At 40.0% G+C, this 18483-nt stretch overlaps 1 protein-coding gene across 1 annotated transcript; it reads left to right on the top strand.

Moving 5' to 3' along the window:
- Window positions 1-648: 648 nt before the first annotated feature.
- LOC126827392 (5-hydroxytryptamine receptor 1D) lies at window positions 649-10952 on the top strand. Its single transcript, XM_050556688.2, has 2 exons — window positions 649-1067; window positions 8898-10952. Exon 2 carries the CDS (start codon window positions 8922-8924, stop codon window positions 9915-9917), a length of 996 nt encoding a protein of 331 aa, XP_050412645.1. The 5' UTR covers window positions 649-1067; window positions 8898-8921; the 3' UTR covers window positions 9918-10952.
- Window positions 10953-18483: the final 7531 nt, after the last annotated feature.

Below are 18483 nucleotides of genomic sequence, written 5' to 3'. Positions count from 1 at the left end.
TGGCTCCTCCAAAGGAAATGACTTAATCTGTTGGTTTTATAGCACTGGCTTACAACCCAAGAGTTCCCGGGGTCGATCCCCGTGTTGGCCGACAAAGTACCTCGGGATATTACAGCGTGGTTTCCCCTTGTCAGTGGTGCAGGACGGAGGGCCTGGCAAGGCACCGAGTCTAGGTCATTCGGATGAGACCAAAAAATGAAGTCCCGCGTAGACTGTTGGGGAAAAACTTAACCCTCATAGCACACACCGTGGAGTCTTCATTAGCCACGTCGATTTAGAACAGTAAAGGGTTAAATCCATTTATAAAGGGGTGGGGTGGGAACATCTTTTGGGAGGGGTTGAGGGATGGGAGGGGGGTAAGCTGTGCAGGAACGAAAGTTCATTTTGTGATCGCAAGGGATCTGTTGTCTCACAAATTGTCCATGTGTAGACCCCGCAAATTGCTAATAAAATAACTTCTCTGATTATTAAACTGAGAAAAGAAATAGATTTTACGAATGCTGTTGTTTACACACAGAAAATAAGTATTGATAAAGCAGTTTTATTCTTTTATAATATACACCCTGTAATCTATCTATATATCCGGGACCAAAACCCCCGGAGCTAATACTGCTATATAAGATCGACCAAACACTGAAGCCTCGGGTGATCACGTGACCAAACGCCCTCCCATCAATAACAAAATGTGACAGCTAGAAGAGAATGGTGAACCTAGAGAATTTACAAGTTGAGGTCATTTGTATTTAATCACAGTCTAAGTTTGTGGTTATAAACCTGGTGTTATAACGGCCTGTGCAGAGAGAATAACATGTGAATTTGGAAAGTGTTGTTGTCTCACCTGTGGGCTTTGTCGTATTTTTGGCTGGTTCAAGTGGTTGCGTGTAAAATGTGAACGTGTCGCAGCAGTGCATGGTTTGTAGAATATATCCCAATTCGGATGAACTTGATATTGAAGTATGACCTTAATATCAAACTACAACACTGTAAATCCATGTTAGAGTCGGGGTGGAGCATGTGTGTTTACTTCTGAGACGAGAATAACGGGTTTGAAAAACTATAACTTATAAGTAAGTATAACCAAGCTTTCTGAACTGAATTAGGTAGAGTTGTAGGACTTGGTGTTATATTAAGTTTACTTAGTTGGGTTGGGTTTGGTTAGTGCATAGTTTGGTGTATAATGAAACAACCAAGTAATTCGATCATGAGACTACATCAATTTATAGCTCTAATACAATAGTTATGATTTGTATGGTTGCTTAATCAGCTATCGATTCTTGTGTGCGAAACGTTATGTAATATAGGCCTATAGAGGTAATTACCATTACAAGAGTATAACAACAAGAATAGGCTATAGAATGTTGAATCGTTGTTGACTAACTTGCTACTGACTTTTTCACTTTGAATGCATAGACTAACTTCTTCATGTTACAATGGATTCTAAATTTCTTTGGGTCATTGTTGCCTCCATAAACTTCTTCATGTTACAATGGATTCTAATTTAAATTTCTTTGGGTCATTGTTGCCTCCATAAAATTAACCTATTTTGGCCCCATTGCTAATTTTAAGGGGTGTTACATAAGCCAGTTCTTACTGTTTTGAACACACCTGGTAGGCCACTACTACTAGTGGACACTTATATTGTTATATCGTTGTAATAATGGTCGTTGTCATTTTAAATGTTAAAACTTTGACATTTTGGATTGTCCCTCTGTTTCTTGTTTTGTAAGGAAGTTAACCCCGCTAAGAGTTGTGGAAAACGAGTAGGCCTATGTCTGATATACAGAAATCTGCATTAATAAATTCCTAGCAAGTAGAATATATAGTCTTTAACACGTAACCTATATTACATTATTATACATTTGCTCAATTTAAGCGATGGTTTGAGCTAGAGTTATATGAATTTTTAAAAAAAAGTTGCAAGTATGTGCGTATGTTTTTTTTAAAATTGTACACTATACGCGAAATATCTTATAGTCACGTTTACCGGTCAGAGACATATGTCATATCTATAAAATTCACAAGTTTATATAGCCTATAATTATATACCACCAAGGATAATTCTAAATATATATTAAATATGTTTGTCGTGTTACTGCACCACACGAAAGTCATTAATTAGCTTTTGATGCGGATATTACTGCATAATCCAAAGCAATTCGATTCAGGCCCCAAGGCGTATGCGGTATATACACTGAGCTAAATTCTATATACATATTTGATATTGTAAACAACAAATTGTATTCGAGTTACTGTCAAAAATAAACATCATAAATAAACATGGAAATCAGGCACAGGTTGAAAACGATATTAAAATATAGAAAACCGATCCCTACGGGGCTTGCAAGTTTCTTGTACAAATTGCACACATATAGGTTGTTGCTTTACGAAATGTGGTAGGCTGATGACTTTGCCGGGGTAAATATATCTCTATATTTAGTCCGATCAAAGTGACCCACACTGATATTTTTGAAAAAATTCTAGGTCAGAATATTACGGACAGGTATAGGCAATAAAAACCGTATTTGGGTTGGCATTGCCATGGCTGGTATCGAATCGTCATTAAACATTAGGTCTGCCCTTTCAACCAAACTACAGAACGACGCTGACAATATTCAAAATATCACTAACAACGACAATGAAATTCCAACATTTAATGGAATGTGGAATTGTAAATACGCGTCTTATTTTGGAGGACTTATTGTAAGAGAACACGTAATGTCGTACTGGCAGGTTTTCTTCATTGGTTCAAAATTTGAAACTGTTGGGGCTAGTCTGAAATCTTTTACCAGTCTTTTAAATTCGTGTGGTGGGCTTGTGTGTACAGATTTTGTCAGTTGACTGAGTCAATATGCTGGCCATGTTGTTTTTATTAACTTGTGTAAGCTTGTATTGCAGGTGTATATTTAGACCTATAGTAAACCTACCGCAAGGCGTAAATATGAACCTGTTTGTTATGTAAATGTTAATTATGATATAAGGGGGGTATTATTAATGACATAAGCAATAACATTAGACTGGCTGATACGAGTTAAATCTCTAAATATGTGCATTACAACAAAGAATCGATACAAATCAAATGTCACCGCCTCTATAGATTATATCAACATATTATGTCTCTAAACTCTGAAGAAAACACCGACGTACTCACTGATCGATTGCCATAAGTATTGACCCACAAGCAAAAATAAAATATAACACGAACTAAAAAAAGCCCCCCCCCTCCCTCCACAGGACACACCCAGTCATAGCATATCAACAAATAATTCACTATTTGCAGCGATAGGGAACTAGATGATCATGCATTATAAACCTATAAATATAGATTATCTTATATCCTGTATTGACTACTTGACATGATATACCGTATCTGTTCTGTAATGGTATATTGATAAGAAGCGTAATAATTCTTGGTTTCGAGTTACTAGGACGTCATCAAACTATCACATAATAACGTTGATTTCTTGATTTCTTTCTTTATTTCGCTAAAATCAGATTTAAATATTAGGATAGCCACGCAAAGCGTGGAAATACGTCCACACAAAAGCTATGCCTCTACAGCAGATTATCCGAAAAGGAAAACTTGGATATCGATCAAATTTGATAAGGCGATTTTCTAGAGATCTGATCTCGATCGTGTTCACAAACTTGAAAAAATCCGTTAAAAACGACAAAAACCTCTATCTGGGTAACTCCGGAACGTAAGGCCGCGGAACTTTGAATATGTAGAGTGCTTATTCTCACCTGACCCCAATACTTTCACCGGATTTGGAACAAATTGATCAAAAGAATCCAACCTCTTATCAAACGGAGGATAATTCCGGAACGGAAAGTCGTGGAATGCTGAATATCAATAGAGTTCATTTTCTCTCCCCCCCCCCTTCCCACCAAATTTGAAAGAAATCCATTAAATGGCGTAGACCGCGTTCACAAGGTTTTCGGGAAATGGGGTATAACTCTGGCACGGAAGGCCGCAGACCATATTTAACACCAAATTTAAAAAAAAAAAAGATTCGTCACCGTTAGATCTTAATGAGTTCGAATTTCGTGAAAATCGGACCGAAACTGTCGAACAAAATTTCCTCTCCTCGTACGCAGATAGTGTAAAAGTATGTAATACCAAGGTTGTGGACCCTCTAGACGTCACAATTTTTATCCGATTTTGATGAAACTTGAAATGAATGTTTATAACACAAAGATCTCGGTTCCTTTCGCATATCGGACCGTAACCTTCTGAATTATGATAACTGATTGCTTTTAGCTAGTGGTCCCTTTAGAAGTCACATTTTTTTTATTCTATTTAAAAACGTTTAAATATATCACCTCGATATTTGTGAACATCGGACCGAAACTGCCCGACAAAATGTCTGCTCCTTGTACGCAAATAGTGTAAAAGTATGTAATACCAAGGTTGTGGACCCTCTAGAAGTCAAATTTTTTATCCGATTTTGATGAGACTTAAAATATATATTTATATTCAAAAGATCACAGTTTCTTTCTATATTCATGCATATCGGACCGTAACTTCCTGGATTATGGCCCCTGATTGTACAAAAAATCGCATATTTTGGGGCTTGTTCTCTGTTCACCTCTTGCAAAATTTGGGCGTATCTTGCATGACAACCGCTGGTTAAAAATGCAAATCGTTCGATCTCAAGGATGATGTGCTAAAAAACCATAAGACCACGAATTTAGCACATTAGCTAATGAAATTACATGCACTAGCCTAGGTCACAGTGTACTTTAGTTCATACGATACGTTTGGGTGTATTTAGTTCATTTTCCCGTCATTTTGTTTTTCAAACCAAGTATATAAATATTGACATGCGACGGAAAATCCCACCATAATTAGGCTTGGGAATTACATGCCTTTGATATTGTAAAAACACGGGGAATAAAACTAAATGCTATTTCATTGGTATAATAATTCTACCTGTTTGTTTAGAAGTTTTAATATTGAGATGTCAAAGTACAAGGTACATTGACATATAGATAACCAAGGACGACTTGAATATATCCTGGCAATACTTTAATATACCTTGAATATAAAATACTTTAAGATATCGATCATATAACTTTTCATATATTATTTATAGCAAATCGATATATCATTTTAGTGTCGTAATCCAAACTATATATATAGAGATGTGGATACCATTACATCAATAAAACTAAGACATAAATTCTTAATCCCAATTTAGAGCTGCTACATAAAACAATGTAACCGGATACACGTCATCCAGCTCAACCAGTTAAATAAATACGGAATATTTATAATAAGCAATAGTTATAACAATGCTTCACCAAGGCACGATACGGCTTAAAACTATAAAACGCAGACGTTTTCATTTTGGTAAAATTAAAAACAAAAACATTACCAACCTTCATAAATCAATTGATTTGAAGTGTTATATAACTTTGAATTATAAAGCCTTTAAAAAATCTTTCGAGGCCCCAGAAATGATAATACAAATTCGGTAATTATGTAATGCAAAGATAACCATAGAAATATGCCCACACAGCAGTTTTCGAGCAAGGGGATATAACTCCGGAACAGAAAGTTTCGGAATGCAGAATATAAACAGAAATGAAATGAAATGAAATGGGGTTTAACGTCCTACTGTTCTGCTCCTAAACTGGGCTAATGAAGACGGGCATACGCCATACAGTGTGCTATGAGGAAAATTTTGCCCGGGCAGCGGCGCTACGGCCTACTCTTATATCGAATTCAAACTGCCAAGGGATCTTTTACGTGCACGCCAATGTGTACACGGGACCTCGGTTTTTCGTCTCATCCGAATGACTAGACAGCTGTCCTTGTCAGGCCCTCCGTCCTGCATCACTGACGAGGGGAAACCACGCCGGAAAATCTGGATGAACTTTCTCGGCCAATGCAGGGATCGAACACCCGACCTCCAGGCTACCCACTCAGCCAGGGGTTAGTCCTTTCGAATCCCCAATGCTTCACAACAATCTGTATAATACAGCAGCCTTTGTCACAAACACAAGGTAGGAGGATCGTGGAACGCTGATGTCCCAAACCCAAGGTTTTCGAAAAAGAGGGGCATAACTGTACGGGGGATCGCGGAACGCTGAATATCAATAGGCTTCACCCTCTCATGACCACAATGCTTCACACCAAATTCTAAAAGAATTCATTAAAGGATCTAAATCTCTATTCTTTGAAACATGGAAATGGACACAAATGGGTCGCAACGCATGTAATAATGTATTATGAATATATATAAACTGATTTACATTCAATCGTCTTTACCTTTTTTTTACTTTAATTACTAATCGGTTATGTTCGGCGAAATTGAATGGCAGCCTTTGGCGTCTGGTTATTGCAATCTACACCAGTAATATTCTCCTGTGGGGTATGTTTAGCCTCGTTCATCAAATCGATTCATTACACATGGGGCTCGAAAGTATTCTGGCAAGCGATTAGTGTGCCAGTTTTAACATTTTCATTTTGTCTCAAATGTTGGATATCAGAAGCCCACCTTTTCACGGTAAGACAACAACATCAATGTTGTTTTATATTGACCAATATGTCGTGTTTGCAATGTAGAAGAATGTGGATGATATTGACTTGCCTTCTGTAGCCGCTATCGTAACTTCGGAGCAAAATGTCGCGGAACATTGAATATCGATGTGGTTCGTTCTCTCATGGCTCCAAGGCTTTACGCCAAATTTGAAATAATTCTGTCAGGAATAAGCCCTGAGCATGCCAGTTAATCGTCATGACTACCAACTTTAACAAGCATTAAGTTCAAGCTACCCAAAGACAAACAAAAATGTTAGTTCGATTTACATATTAATATGATCTGATCGTAAAAAAAGCTATAGCTGTAATGCTTAAGATTGATTCTCGGATGTAAGGCCCATATTTTCTTCAGATCAAAGACCTTAAAACGTATTAACAAAATACGTGGAAATGTTTACCTTCAGTAGCCGCCATATTGATTTTCAATATTCTGTCTAGAGTGGTTTAGCAATGGGTTCGTCACGACATCACTTGATAATACAATCCGCAACCTTGCATTTTTTTAATATAAAAAACACGAGTAGCATTCATGGATGTGGTATTATGTAGAGCTATATCTTGTTAATAAGACTCGAATTTAGACTCTCCATGGTGACAATTAGAAGCGGTCCAACGAGGATGGAGAGAGAGATTATTCACTAACGGCCCTCTTTACAATTATTCACCAAAGCAACTCCAAAGGGAGGAGTCTCGGATATGTTTTAGTGGATTTCAACCTTTTAGTTCTGTGTTAAAAACTACATGTATATGAGTGTTTGGATAACCAAAAAGTGTGTGGTGGTCAGTGGTCACCAGTACTCATCACAAATATAATCATTTCCAAACGGCCCAATATTTTAATTTGAAATTTCCCGCCAAGGTAAACACTTTGGTTTTTGATTCGTTTAGCCTACTTTAAACCATGTTTGTTAACCATATTCTATGAAATCTGGAAATAGGCCTTTAGATGAATAATATACAGTATAAATTCAGCCGCCAAATACTATGAAATTGAAATTATCTGTGATCTTCGTTGAGTAGTTAGTGTGTGTGTGAGTTAGTTGTATTTTACGTCCGCTTCCACCGAGGTGATATCTTTACGGACACTTTATTGACAGTCTTCATGAACATTTGCGATGCTATCTTATTATAGTTTAATAAATACCCATCCACATCCACTCTGTCCCCCACCCCCTCCTCCCATTAACCATTGCTATACTTACTGTGGTATAGTGGTGTTTCTGATTAGTTATCGTCCCCAACGTCGGCTAGGGAAAAGTAATCCGCCTCCATGTACACTTACTACTACATACAGTTCTCCCTGTGACCCCATCTCATTATTTGTAGGACTTGGGTGGGTATAAACTATGCATTTCCTAAAGCTTATGCCCATTTTAAAGGTGTATAAAGTTAAATATAAGTTATAGGTAAAACACCAATGAAAGCAAATAATATCAAAAATAAGTGTGGCATTGGTTAACAGGGGCGGATCTAGGAATTTTGAAAAGGGGGGGGCGCCGCAAAATGAGGGCACTGACCGCGGAGACGGGGCATGCCGCTGAGAGGGGATTTTTTTTTTTAGGAGGGGGGGGGGGGCAAGAAAATTATCCGTCATTTCCTTGCATCTGTAGCCATTCCAAGAGCTATTTGGCTGATATTTTCGTCTAAGTAAACGTTCGGAAATCGTTGAAAAAGAGCCTTAAAATCGAGCACTAAAGCCAGTTGAACATGCGACTCGAAAATTGTCATGGCGAGCGAGGCATTATGATGGGAAAAAAGACGAATCTATTCCCTAGCCGCTTCACTATTTAAGCCTTGTAACTTGTACTTTGTACTGTCCACACATGAAACAATGCTACATCAAGTTGCACTCATGCGCGTCGGTGATGGGCATGAGTGTATACGCCGCCGATCCCACAAGAAGTCTGTCTATAGTCACTCTATAGGATGCACCGTCAGCTAAACAACAAGAATTCGTTTGCAAGTGGAAGCATTAATTAAACCAGACTGGTGTGTTTGAATCGATGGTTTGAGTCATTTGGGATCCCTGCAACGGGTTGGGAACGGACATATTTGGGTCTGAGAAAGGGCACTTTCAGCAGTAAAAAAGGGCACTGTCGAAAATTAGGGGGGGGGGGCGCCCCTCGCACCCCCTTTAAATCCGCCTCTGGTTAATGTGCGGTTAGTACTCGTTACCCCTGCTCCGAGAATATTCTTTTGTTCTGAAGGAGTGGGGCTGGGAGGGTGAAAGGGGCGGGTGGATTGGCTGTTGAGAAGCATAATGATAATTTAAAGACATTCAACTATTCATACATAAACCTTAAACGACTAAAATAACAAATTACTTTAATAAACTAAAACTTTTTCTTTTCAGATCGAAGACTGGTAAAAAGTAAACATGGCAAACGGAACCGGAAATATCCGCTTTACCAATAGCACTTTGGAACCTACCGACCATGTTCACTATTCTGTAGGAATGGCCGCATTCGGAATCATTTTAGCTATCTGGATAATCTTTGTCAATGGAGCCCTTATTATTGGTGTTCTTTCCAGCAAAGAAAGAAGAAATAACAACTTCATGTTGCACATTATCAATATTGCGGTGGCAGACATTTTTGTAGGAATATTGGTGCTTCCAATCTTGGCTGATTATTTGTTGGCTGGTTCATGGAAATTAGGCGCCGAAGCCTGCCAATTCTGGGTCATCACTGATATTCTCATGTGTACCGTGTCTATCATTGCTATCGTTATGGTCAGTTATGATCGGTTTATATACCTTGTCTGGCCGAAGTTTTATACTTCCGGTTGGAAGCAGTATATATTAGGATCTGTGATGATCCTTATTCCCTGGGTTGTTGGACTTGGACTCGTTCTCCCTTTGTGGCTAAATGGACAATCGTTACACCAAGAAAATGATTGTCTTGTCATCTTAAACCGTGATTTTAAAATAGTATCCTGCTTCGTTAGCTTCTTTGTCCCCGCCTTCTTTGCGATCTGCTTGAACTTCTCGGTTCTACTAATGCTATGTGTCCTGAGAAGAAGGTGGCAAGAGAGATATGTCCCAACAGCCAAACGACCAGCTCGTCAAATTTTAACCGTTGCTTTAGTCAGCCTTGTTTTTGTTGTGATGTGGTTACCATTTTTTGTTTTGATGATGCTCCAAGCTGTGGATGTCGACGAGGGGATATCCGGTAGAATGCTAGAACTATCAATATGGCTTGGGTATTTGAATTCAGGAGTAACTCCAGTACTATGGTTAATATATCCATTGGTTAGAGAAAGTTATTTGGATCTCGTCTGTTGTAGAAAGAAACCAGAAAAGAGACCAGACGACACGAGGCTTTCGATGATTGAAGACCTCAATGACGATACTGAAATGAGAGAAATTAATTAATATATTTCTAAATCAAAAAAGACATTTTGTTAGGATCTGGTGGTTTGCCGATTTGATCCGAGCAGTGCTCAAAAGTATGGGTTGGTAAAATGTGGTTTGCCGTCAAAAGAAGTAGGCAACTAATCTTGTCGACCAATGAAGTTCAAAGGTTAGGGTTAACCGATGCTGTGAACTGCATTTATGGTATTCCAGGGCTAGAGTTAACTGGTTGTGTGGACCAAAGAATTCGAGTGTAAGGGTTAGGTTCTTCGAGGGGTTCTAGAAGACGTTTTATGGTATTTTGTACCAACCACCCAATTATACGCCATTCGTGTTGAAACGTATCTGAATTGTTGATGTATAGTGGATTGCTTGGGTTTATAGTCTCTTCTAAAGTTTGACCATAATTTTAACAAGATTAGCAATGCCATTAATGTAAATCGTGTTAATTTAGTCATGTAATTGGATGAATTTGATTCTGGCTTTTAGGATTTAGTTAAAATAACAGAACAAGATATTTAAATATTTGTATAATATAAAGACTAGTCATTAACGTATTTAGTTTTTAAAAAATGTTTTAAATGAATACTGTAGGCAGTAATGGACTCTAGCCAAAATGTAATTTCTAATCATTTAGTAATCTAGTCGCTTATGTTGCTAGCTTTAACATAATCTAGGTGCATGTTAAAAGATAACGGTTAATACCAGATGAGGGTATTAAAGTCTCAAATCAAACCCTGCAGACAAAGTTTCTAGCTTACAATACGATAGATTCTGAGGTATGAGCCATAGGGACTTGTTAACCGGCAATATTGTGCTCGGCCAACCAATCAATCTATGTTTGAACCAGCGCAAGTCTTAGTGTAACAATATATCATGAGACTGAGCTTTTGTCTAAATGAAGAAATTTATAATAGATCGAACCTGGGCTTAATTTCATAATGTATATTGATTGTACTGGTAGAAATGGTCTGATATTTTGCTGCAAAGTAATTATTTTTCATGTGATATTGATGATATGTATTATATATAATAATAAAATACGGTATATACTTATAGATGTTTGTTGTTTAAGATTAACTGATATAAGTTAATGGTACACTCGGACCCTGCCATCGGCAAATCTCAAAGTGAATCGAGATTCGTCACTAAAGACAACCGAATTCCACAGTCTTTGAGTAAATCTTATGTGTCTTGTGGCCCACACAAGTCGGTTACGGCGATGAAGAGGTGTCAATATTGGTCCCTTATAGGGCCTCCGAGCTCGAAAACCAGCAGCCTGCAAGCGATTTCGAACAGTTTGTGCAGTTACCCTTTCACCAAACACCTCTCTACTTGTGGAGGTTGCAGTGACAAATCTGTTTCTAAGATGACGTAATCGTATTGCTTGATCTTCCTGGAGTGACGTCACACGTGGCGCTCCCGTCCTTGGGCGGTCGGCAATAGTTCCAGTTTGAAGCACTCTCATTCTAAGATTAATTATTGTCTGGCGTGAACAATTAAAGGCTCTTGCAACAGTGACCACAGACTGACCAGCATAGAGCCTACCTATAGCACGTAGACGTTCTACATTTGAAAGGCGCGGCATTTTCTAACAAAGATGAAAATAACCATTTTAATTTGTTTTTCCAGTTCAAGTTACGTGTGCGTGTTCAGTTTAAGCAAACTTGCATCGATTGACCTCACGAGTTTGTGTTTGCACGTGTTTTTCAGGTTTTTCATCTTTATATGCTCAAAAGTCACGTGATCCACGTGACTTTACAATTTTATGAATTAAGGGCTTCTTACTACTTACTATCGTTAGAAACACTTTAAAATTTATTTGACTTACCAGAAATTTCTTTTTTGTTGAAATTCATTAGTGTCAAGTTTTTAATTTGGCTGAGTATATAATTTATAAAGGTCCGCTTTAGAACTAGCCAAACAATCTTATTAAGTAGGCTTTACATATTTTAAGTTAAAATACGTTTGGTTTTTTTTTTACCTGACCCCTGTCTGTTCAACAAAATTTAATGGCGCCACCACATATTACATTATATTATTAATGTATTTTATCCAGGTATTGATGTCTAGAGTACCCCGGGTCAGCTTAATTAGCAGTTTTTTCCAATATAATTACTTAAATCAATATTGAGACGACTGGAAAGCAATCTAATTGAGGTCAAGAGATTAACGAACCTACATTGTTTGGTTTGATTTCTAAATTACTTCTACATAATATTATTTAGTCGTTATTTGTCTGTAATTTAGATAATTTAAACACCTGTTCAGCTTAAAATAAGTAAGGCTTTGTTGTCTCCCTTTATATCCTACCGTACCTGGGCATGCGAGAGGAGAATTTATGAAACCAAGTTTTAGTAGAGCAGAGCATCTGTTAATAAGTATAAAGTATCCTCTTGGATAACCTTTTTGTTTTGTGCTGGGGCCCGGGGAGGGGAGGGACTGTAGACAGACGGTCCGGTGCTAAAATGGCGGGAAATATGATAATGTCATATAAATTTATAGCTCTGCACATCTGTAAAGAAGTGTATATAATGTAAAGAAGTGTTTTGCTTTGTGAGGGGTTGTTTGGGAGCCACGGTGGCTAGGTGGTTAAGACGCTGGCTCGCTAGCCTGGAGGTCGGGTGTTCGATCCCTGCATTGGCCGAGAAAGTTCATCTGGATTTTCCAACGTGGTTTCCCCTTGTCAGTGATGCAGGACGGAGGGCCTGACAAGGACAGCTGTCTAGTCCTTCGGATGAGACGAAAAACCGAGGTCCCGTGTACGTAAAAGATCCCTTGGCAGTTGGAATTCGATATAAGAGTAGGCGATAGTGCCGCTGCCCGGGCAAAATTTCCCTCATAGCACACTGTATGGCGTATGCCCGTCTTCATTAGCCCAGTATAGGAGCAGAGCAGTAGGACGTTAAACCCCATTTCATTTCATTTTTGTGAGGGGTTGGTGGGAGGCAGTAGTGTATGTTAAACCTTTTACGCTTTGTGGGTAGGTGCAATACCGAAGAATGGCGTGATTGGTCTTAATGATAATCTTATAGATTAGTAAAACATTAATTTCTAGCAATATGGTATAAAGGTTGCCCTTGGACATCTGATTTGCTTTGTGGGGTGGTATGCGTGAAGGGGGGGGGGGGGGCTAAAATCGGCAGGAAATGGGTTCAATGCCCAAATTGGCGGAAAATGTGATAATGTTGATGTCAATGATGATCACCTAACACTGTATATAGCTAAATAAGTGTGTAGAATACACTATACAACCATGTGAGTAAAGGACTGTTCTAAAAATGGATAGGAAATGGGATAATGTTGATGTACATGATGAACATTTGTATAGATTCGTAAAGCATATAGTTTATAGCACTGTGCAGCTCTAAATAAGTGTACAGGGCAGATATGGTCAACTGGTTTGCTAGGGAGGTGAGGGTACTGTGAGGGTGTGGGTGGGTCTACTCAAGGGCCAATTTGAAGGTTTATTTGAATTCAAAAGAAGTTATAAAATTCGATAATTTAAAGGAATCCCTTTAAGAGGATTCAATACAATCATGTTTAGGAAAAGTTGTTAACGATGTTTTTGTCACCAAACATACACTAGTTGTCCAAGTGGCATCATATACACTTAATTAAAGCTGTAAAGCGTTATAAATTTTATACTTTATAAAGCAATGTTTTACCAATCTATATAATATGATCAGTATTGATAGCAACATTGTCACATTTCCCGCAAATTTTAGTCATTGCCCCCCCCCCCCCCCAAACAAACCAGTTGTCCAAGGGCATCCTATATAGGGAGATCACGGTGGCTACGTGGGTAAGACGCTGGCACGCTAGCCTGGAGGTCGGGTGTTTGATCCCTGGATTGGCCGAGAAAGTTCATCCAGATTTTCCGGCGTGGTTCCCCCTTGTTAGTGATGCAGGAAAGGGGGCCTGACAAGGACAGCTGTCTAGTCGTTAGGGTGGGACAAAAAACCGAGATCCCGTGTACACATTGGCGTGCACGTAAAAGATCCCTTGACAGTTGGAATTCGATATAAGAGTAGGCCGTAGTGCCGCTGTCCGGGCAGAATTTCCCTGTATGGCGTATGCCCGTCTTCATTAGCCCAGCTCGGAGCAGGACAGTAGGACGTCAAACCCCATTTTATTTCATTTTGCATCCTATATATTATGTTAGTGATTCACAGTGTTAGGAATTAATGTTTTACCAAATTATCGAGTGATCCATCAAGACCAATATCGAACCACGTGGTTCTGGTCCCCGTTTAGGTATTGCCCCTCCCCCTCCCCACAAAGCAAGGCGGTTGTCTACACTTCTGTAGGGATGTACAGTGCTATAAATTAATATTTTTGTAATCTGTGAGATTCCCCGCCATTTTTAGGTATCGGACCGCCTGTCTACACCCCCACCCCCTAGCCCCGACGCAAAACAACAGGATCATATACTTATTTAGAGATGTAAAGATCCATCATCCCATTTCCACACAGTTTTAGACATTGAACCAACCCAAACCCAATCTCGGAAAAGCCCACTCAAACACCAGATGACCCCCAGAATAGAAATAGACGCAAAAAAACTGTTGTAGAAAAATACTTAGTTTCATAAATTCTCCTCTCGGATGAATTGTTAATTTTGCAGCTTATCAGGACGGATAACCTGGCAAGGAACAACATTTAGTCGTTTGAAGGGCCCGAAAACCCCTGACCCCGTGTGGCCCATTTCTTCTCGTACACCGAGCCGAATTCGGTGTCTGGATATTTCTTAGCGGTCGTTATAATGGGCGCATGCTGATATCCATACATTCCCCAATGTTTATTGCTCTCTTGATTTATTTATCTATCATGGTGACTAACTATAGCGGTTAGGGTTCCTCCTCCGCTCTTGCGTGAATCAAGAATCACCTGCGGTTCACCAAGGGCGAGGTCATTGCTTCTTCGACGCTAAGACCCCGAAGCAGTTTTCAACATTGTCACAAGCCAGAATAATGGGAAAAAAACTTATTATGTAAAATATTTGCTGCATGCCCCCCCCCCCCCTACTCCATAGATGTAATTTTTGCATTTCGTCAGATCTGGGGCAAATCTTGTCGACAAGCTATGGCAATCTGGTCTTTCTCAAAAAGAGGTCGTGAAGTAGGGAGGGAAAGCGATGGTGGAAGTATAGAATGGCTCAGTGGGGTTGGGTGGGGTAAGGATTCGACAGCTTACGATAGTGACGGTTCCACAAGTAGGTTGTCGGAAGTACCAGCTACGGCAGTCACAAACAGACTTTCAGTTTTCGTATACGATTTACCAAATTTGAGAAATGAAGGGTGACTAGGACTTGGATCCCCTGGAATATTGAAGGAAACCTCCCAACGCCATGTTGCTTCCAATCAGGACTGATAAAGAACTGGCTCCCAGAGAGTCATTAGAAGTTATTCATTGCAACTGTAAAAGGAGCTGCGGAACCAGGAGTTGTACATGTTGCCTGTAATGACTTGACTGCAACTCGGCGTATAGACAATGCAAAGACATCAGTGGCCTGAACACGGCGAAACCTAAGGTTGATCCACATCACGATGAATAAAGTGTCCATAAGGTACGAATATTCAGCTAGATTTTTCTAGTTACCATGCCTCAAACTATTATTTATGCCGATTAAACGCCATTGTTATAATGTTACGATTATTTGCAATTTTCCTGGTATGGTAACCTCCTACAAATGTGGGCGCAGACCCCGCATTTGTCCATTTGAGAAAGTTAACGGCAAAAGTCGGACTTTCTTTATACTTGAGTACACCCTTTTCCTGGAACATTTTAGACCTGTTCGAATATGATATAATTAGAGTCATTTATGTTACAATTTTCCGCGTATATCCACAAGTTGGCGGGACTACATTCCCTCGCCTCTTTCACGTTCACAAGACAGTCTGACACAATAACTTTGACCTAGAATGTTGAGGTTTGGTGTATGTATGTATTGCAGACCAATGCCCTGACTGATGAATGGTGAGTAGTTTCCGATTAGGCTAAACACAGATACGCTATTTGATTGGTTGATGATTTGGGGCACGATGACTTTTGAGTAAGCGTGATCAAATAGGCGTATATCAAAACCTTGACTGAGTTGGATAATAAGCATTCTGCCTAGGTTAAGCGGGGCGAATAGGAGAGGTCGATACTTTGGAGCACGACAACTTTGATTACAGTTTCATTACTTCCTAAGTTCCATATTAACCACTTTCGACGATAAGTATTTTCTGCTGGGGCTAATTCATGGAAACCGATAAGAACCCTCTTGTTCCTTCGTACCTTCACGTTAATTTAGTGCGAAGCCAAGAGGTGTTAGCCTCACAAATGGTCGTAATTCTGCAGTCGCTGGAGGGGGTGGGGGTGGCCGTATGGTTAGCACGTTTATCATAAGGTCTGTCATTGAGTCAACTGGCGTGGTTTCGATTCCCCGGTTTTACGTGACAAGGAGTAGGGACGTCTGTCCAACCTCGTGGGTTTTCTCCGGGTCCTCCGGTTTCCTCCCACTGCTAAGGACCCCTACGTACAATTTTATGGGAAAGGGGTGAACCCCATACCCCATCGAGACTCCGCGGTCAGTGACGCCGGAACAGCCCCCCCCCCCCATTCTCATTTTTCATTTTTCTGCACACGCCCCTGCGATGGCTTGGTATAGTTTGCACACATTCGAACTGTATGTAAAATCAAGTTATAACGAGATATTGATCATTCAAAAAAGAAAGGGCCATTTTGGATATCCGAAAAATTCAATTCCTGCTGCACATATAATTACCCATACAAAATACCTTAGCCGCCACTCCACAATCTGCATCAGCTTTGATTCCACCACCTTATATACTAAGCAGCAAAAGAAACGTCACGTTGGTATGTTACTCTGAATAGACGCATTGCATAAAACTTGCCAAATGTTTTTATTTTATATTTGTGACCACATCTCCAACTTTACCTGGGCAATAAAGCTCCTTCCCAAACACACAAATGAACCCAGGAAACGCAACGTGACTTCTGAGATGGTAATGTGTTCTCCGTGATGTTCATGTAACTCATGCTGCACGTGTGGTTCACCGGGACCAGCCCTATAAAATGCACCCCCATGAATCATTCACACTACAACGTCAGCAGCATGCCACGACTCACGACAGCTCAGAGGAACCAGGCGCTTGGAAGACCCGACGCTGGCCACACTGTTCAAGCCGTTGCCAATCACTTCCAGGTCAATGTTCGGACCATCTACAGACTTCAGCAACGCTTTCGGGCCACCAACACCACGGATGATCGCCCCCGAACTGGTAGACCAAGGGTTACCACAAGGCGACAAGACCGCAGTTGTGCAGAATCCCTTCACACAGACATCTGAGACAGCACGTCAGACAGTGGGAACACACGGAAGACCCATCAGTACCGATACAGTGTGCCGACGTCTCACCAGAGAGAACATCCATTGCCGTAAACCTTACCGTGGACCGATCCTCACCCCTCGGCATCGACGTGAATGTCTACAATTTGCAAAACAACACCAGACGACACAGGCGATGGAGAACTGTTCTGTTTACAGATGAGAGGCGATATTGCGTATCAACTGCAGACGGCAGGACCAGAATATGTCGTCGACGTGGCCAGTGTTATTCTGACCAATGTGTCATGGAACGAGACTCATAGGGAGATCCAAGCATAATGGTTTGGGGTGGAATCGGCCTGAACCAGAGAGTTCCAAAATCTTGGTCCCGGGAGAAGAGGCGGCATCCCAGCAGTGTGCTATATCGATCAAGCTCTCAGACCCCACGGCATACCATATTTCGCACGACATTGAAACAACGTTTTCCAGCATGACAATGCCCGTGCCCACACCACCATTAGTCCGGACTTAAACCCGATTGAACATCTTCGGGATGAAATTCAGAGGAGAATTAATAACGTCGTGCCGAGACCAAACGCAGCCCATGGATGGAGTGTGGTTCCAGGTGCCAATGGCGTTCGTCAATGGTCTGGTCCACTCAATGCACAGACGCTGCGTTGCTGTTATTGACACTCGCGGTGGACACACCAGATACTGATGTATAGACTGTGTACAGACTCTAAACCTCCTCGTAATGTCTTGGAATTGTGATGAATTAATCACTAATGTGTCAACATACTGTTCACAAAAAATTTGCTTTGATCCATTTAGCAAGTCGTTTTTTTTAGAATGATTTGATTAAAGTGCCTCTCTGATTTTCAAATCGTACTGACGTTTTTGTTGCTGTATGTTTCATAATAACATTCCTTGACAACTTTTCCTTTTCAATACATGTAGTTTAATGGATAAATACCACAGGTTTATGCAGAAATAAATTATTTTCAATTCGCTTTGTTTTAGCGAAGAAAACATTCTGTTGTGTGAATTCTCTTTTGTACTTTAACCAGACTTCTAATTGTAACAAAACAATCTACAGAGAAGCTCATTCGAACAATTACCTATCATTTCCACCAACAGACATTAATCAATTTATGTGATACAAGGCACCACGCAAACATTCATCAAAACCCTTCTATATTACAGCGTGGTGCGCATGGCTAGTATTAGTAGTGCTAGAAGCTTATAGTCTGT

This window comes from Patella vulgata, chromosome 7 (assembly GCF_932274485.2).
Source record: "Patella vulgata chromosome 7, xgPatVulg1.2, whole genome shotgun sequence".
In the NCBI taxonomy this organism is placed as follows: domain Eukaryota; kingdom Metazoa; phylum Mollusca; class Gastropoda; family Patellidae; genus Patella; species Patella vulgata.
The sequence above is the reverse complement of the archived record's forward strand: the minus strand, read 5'-3'. Positions and strand labels throughout refer to the sequence as shown.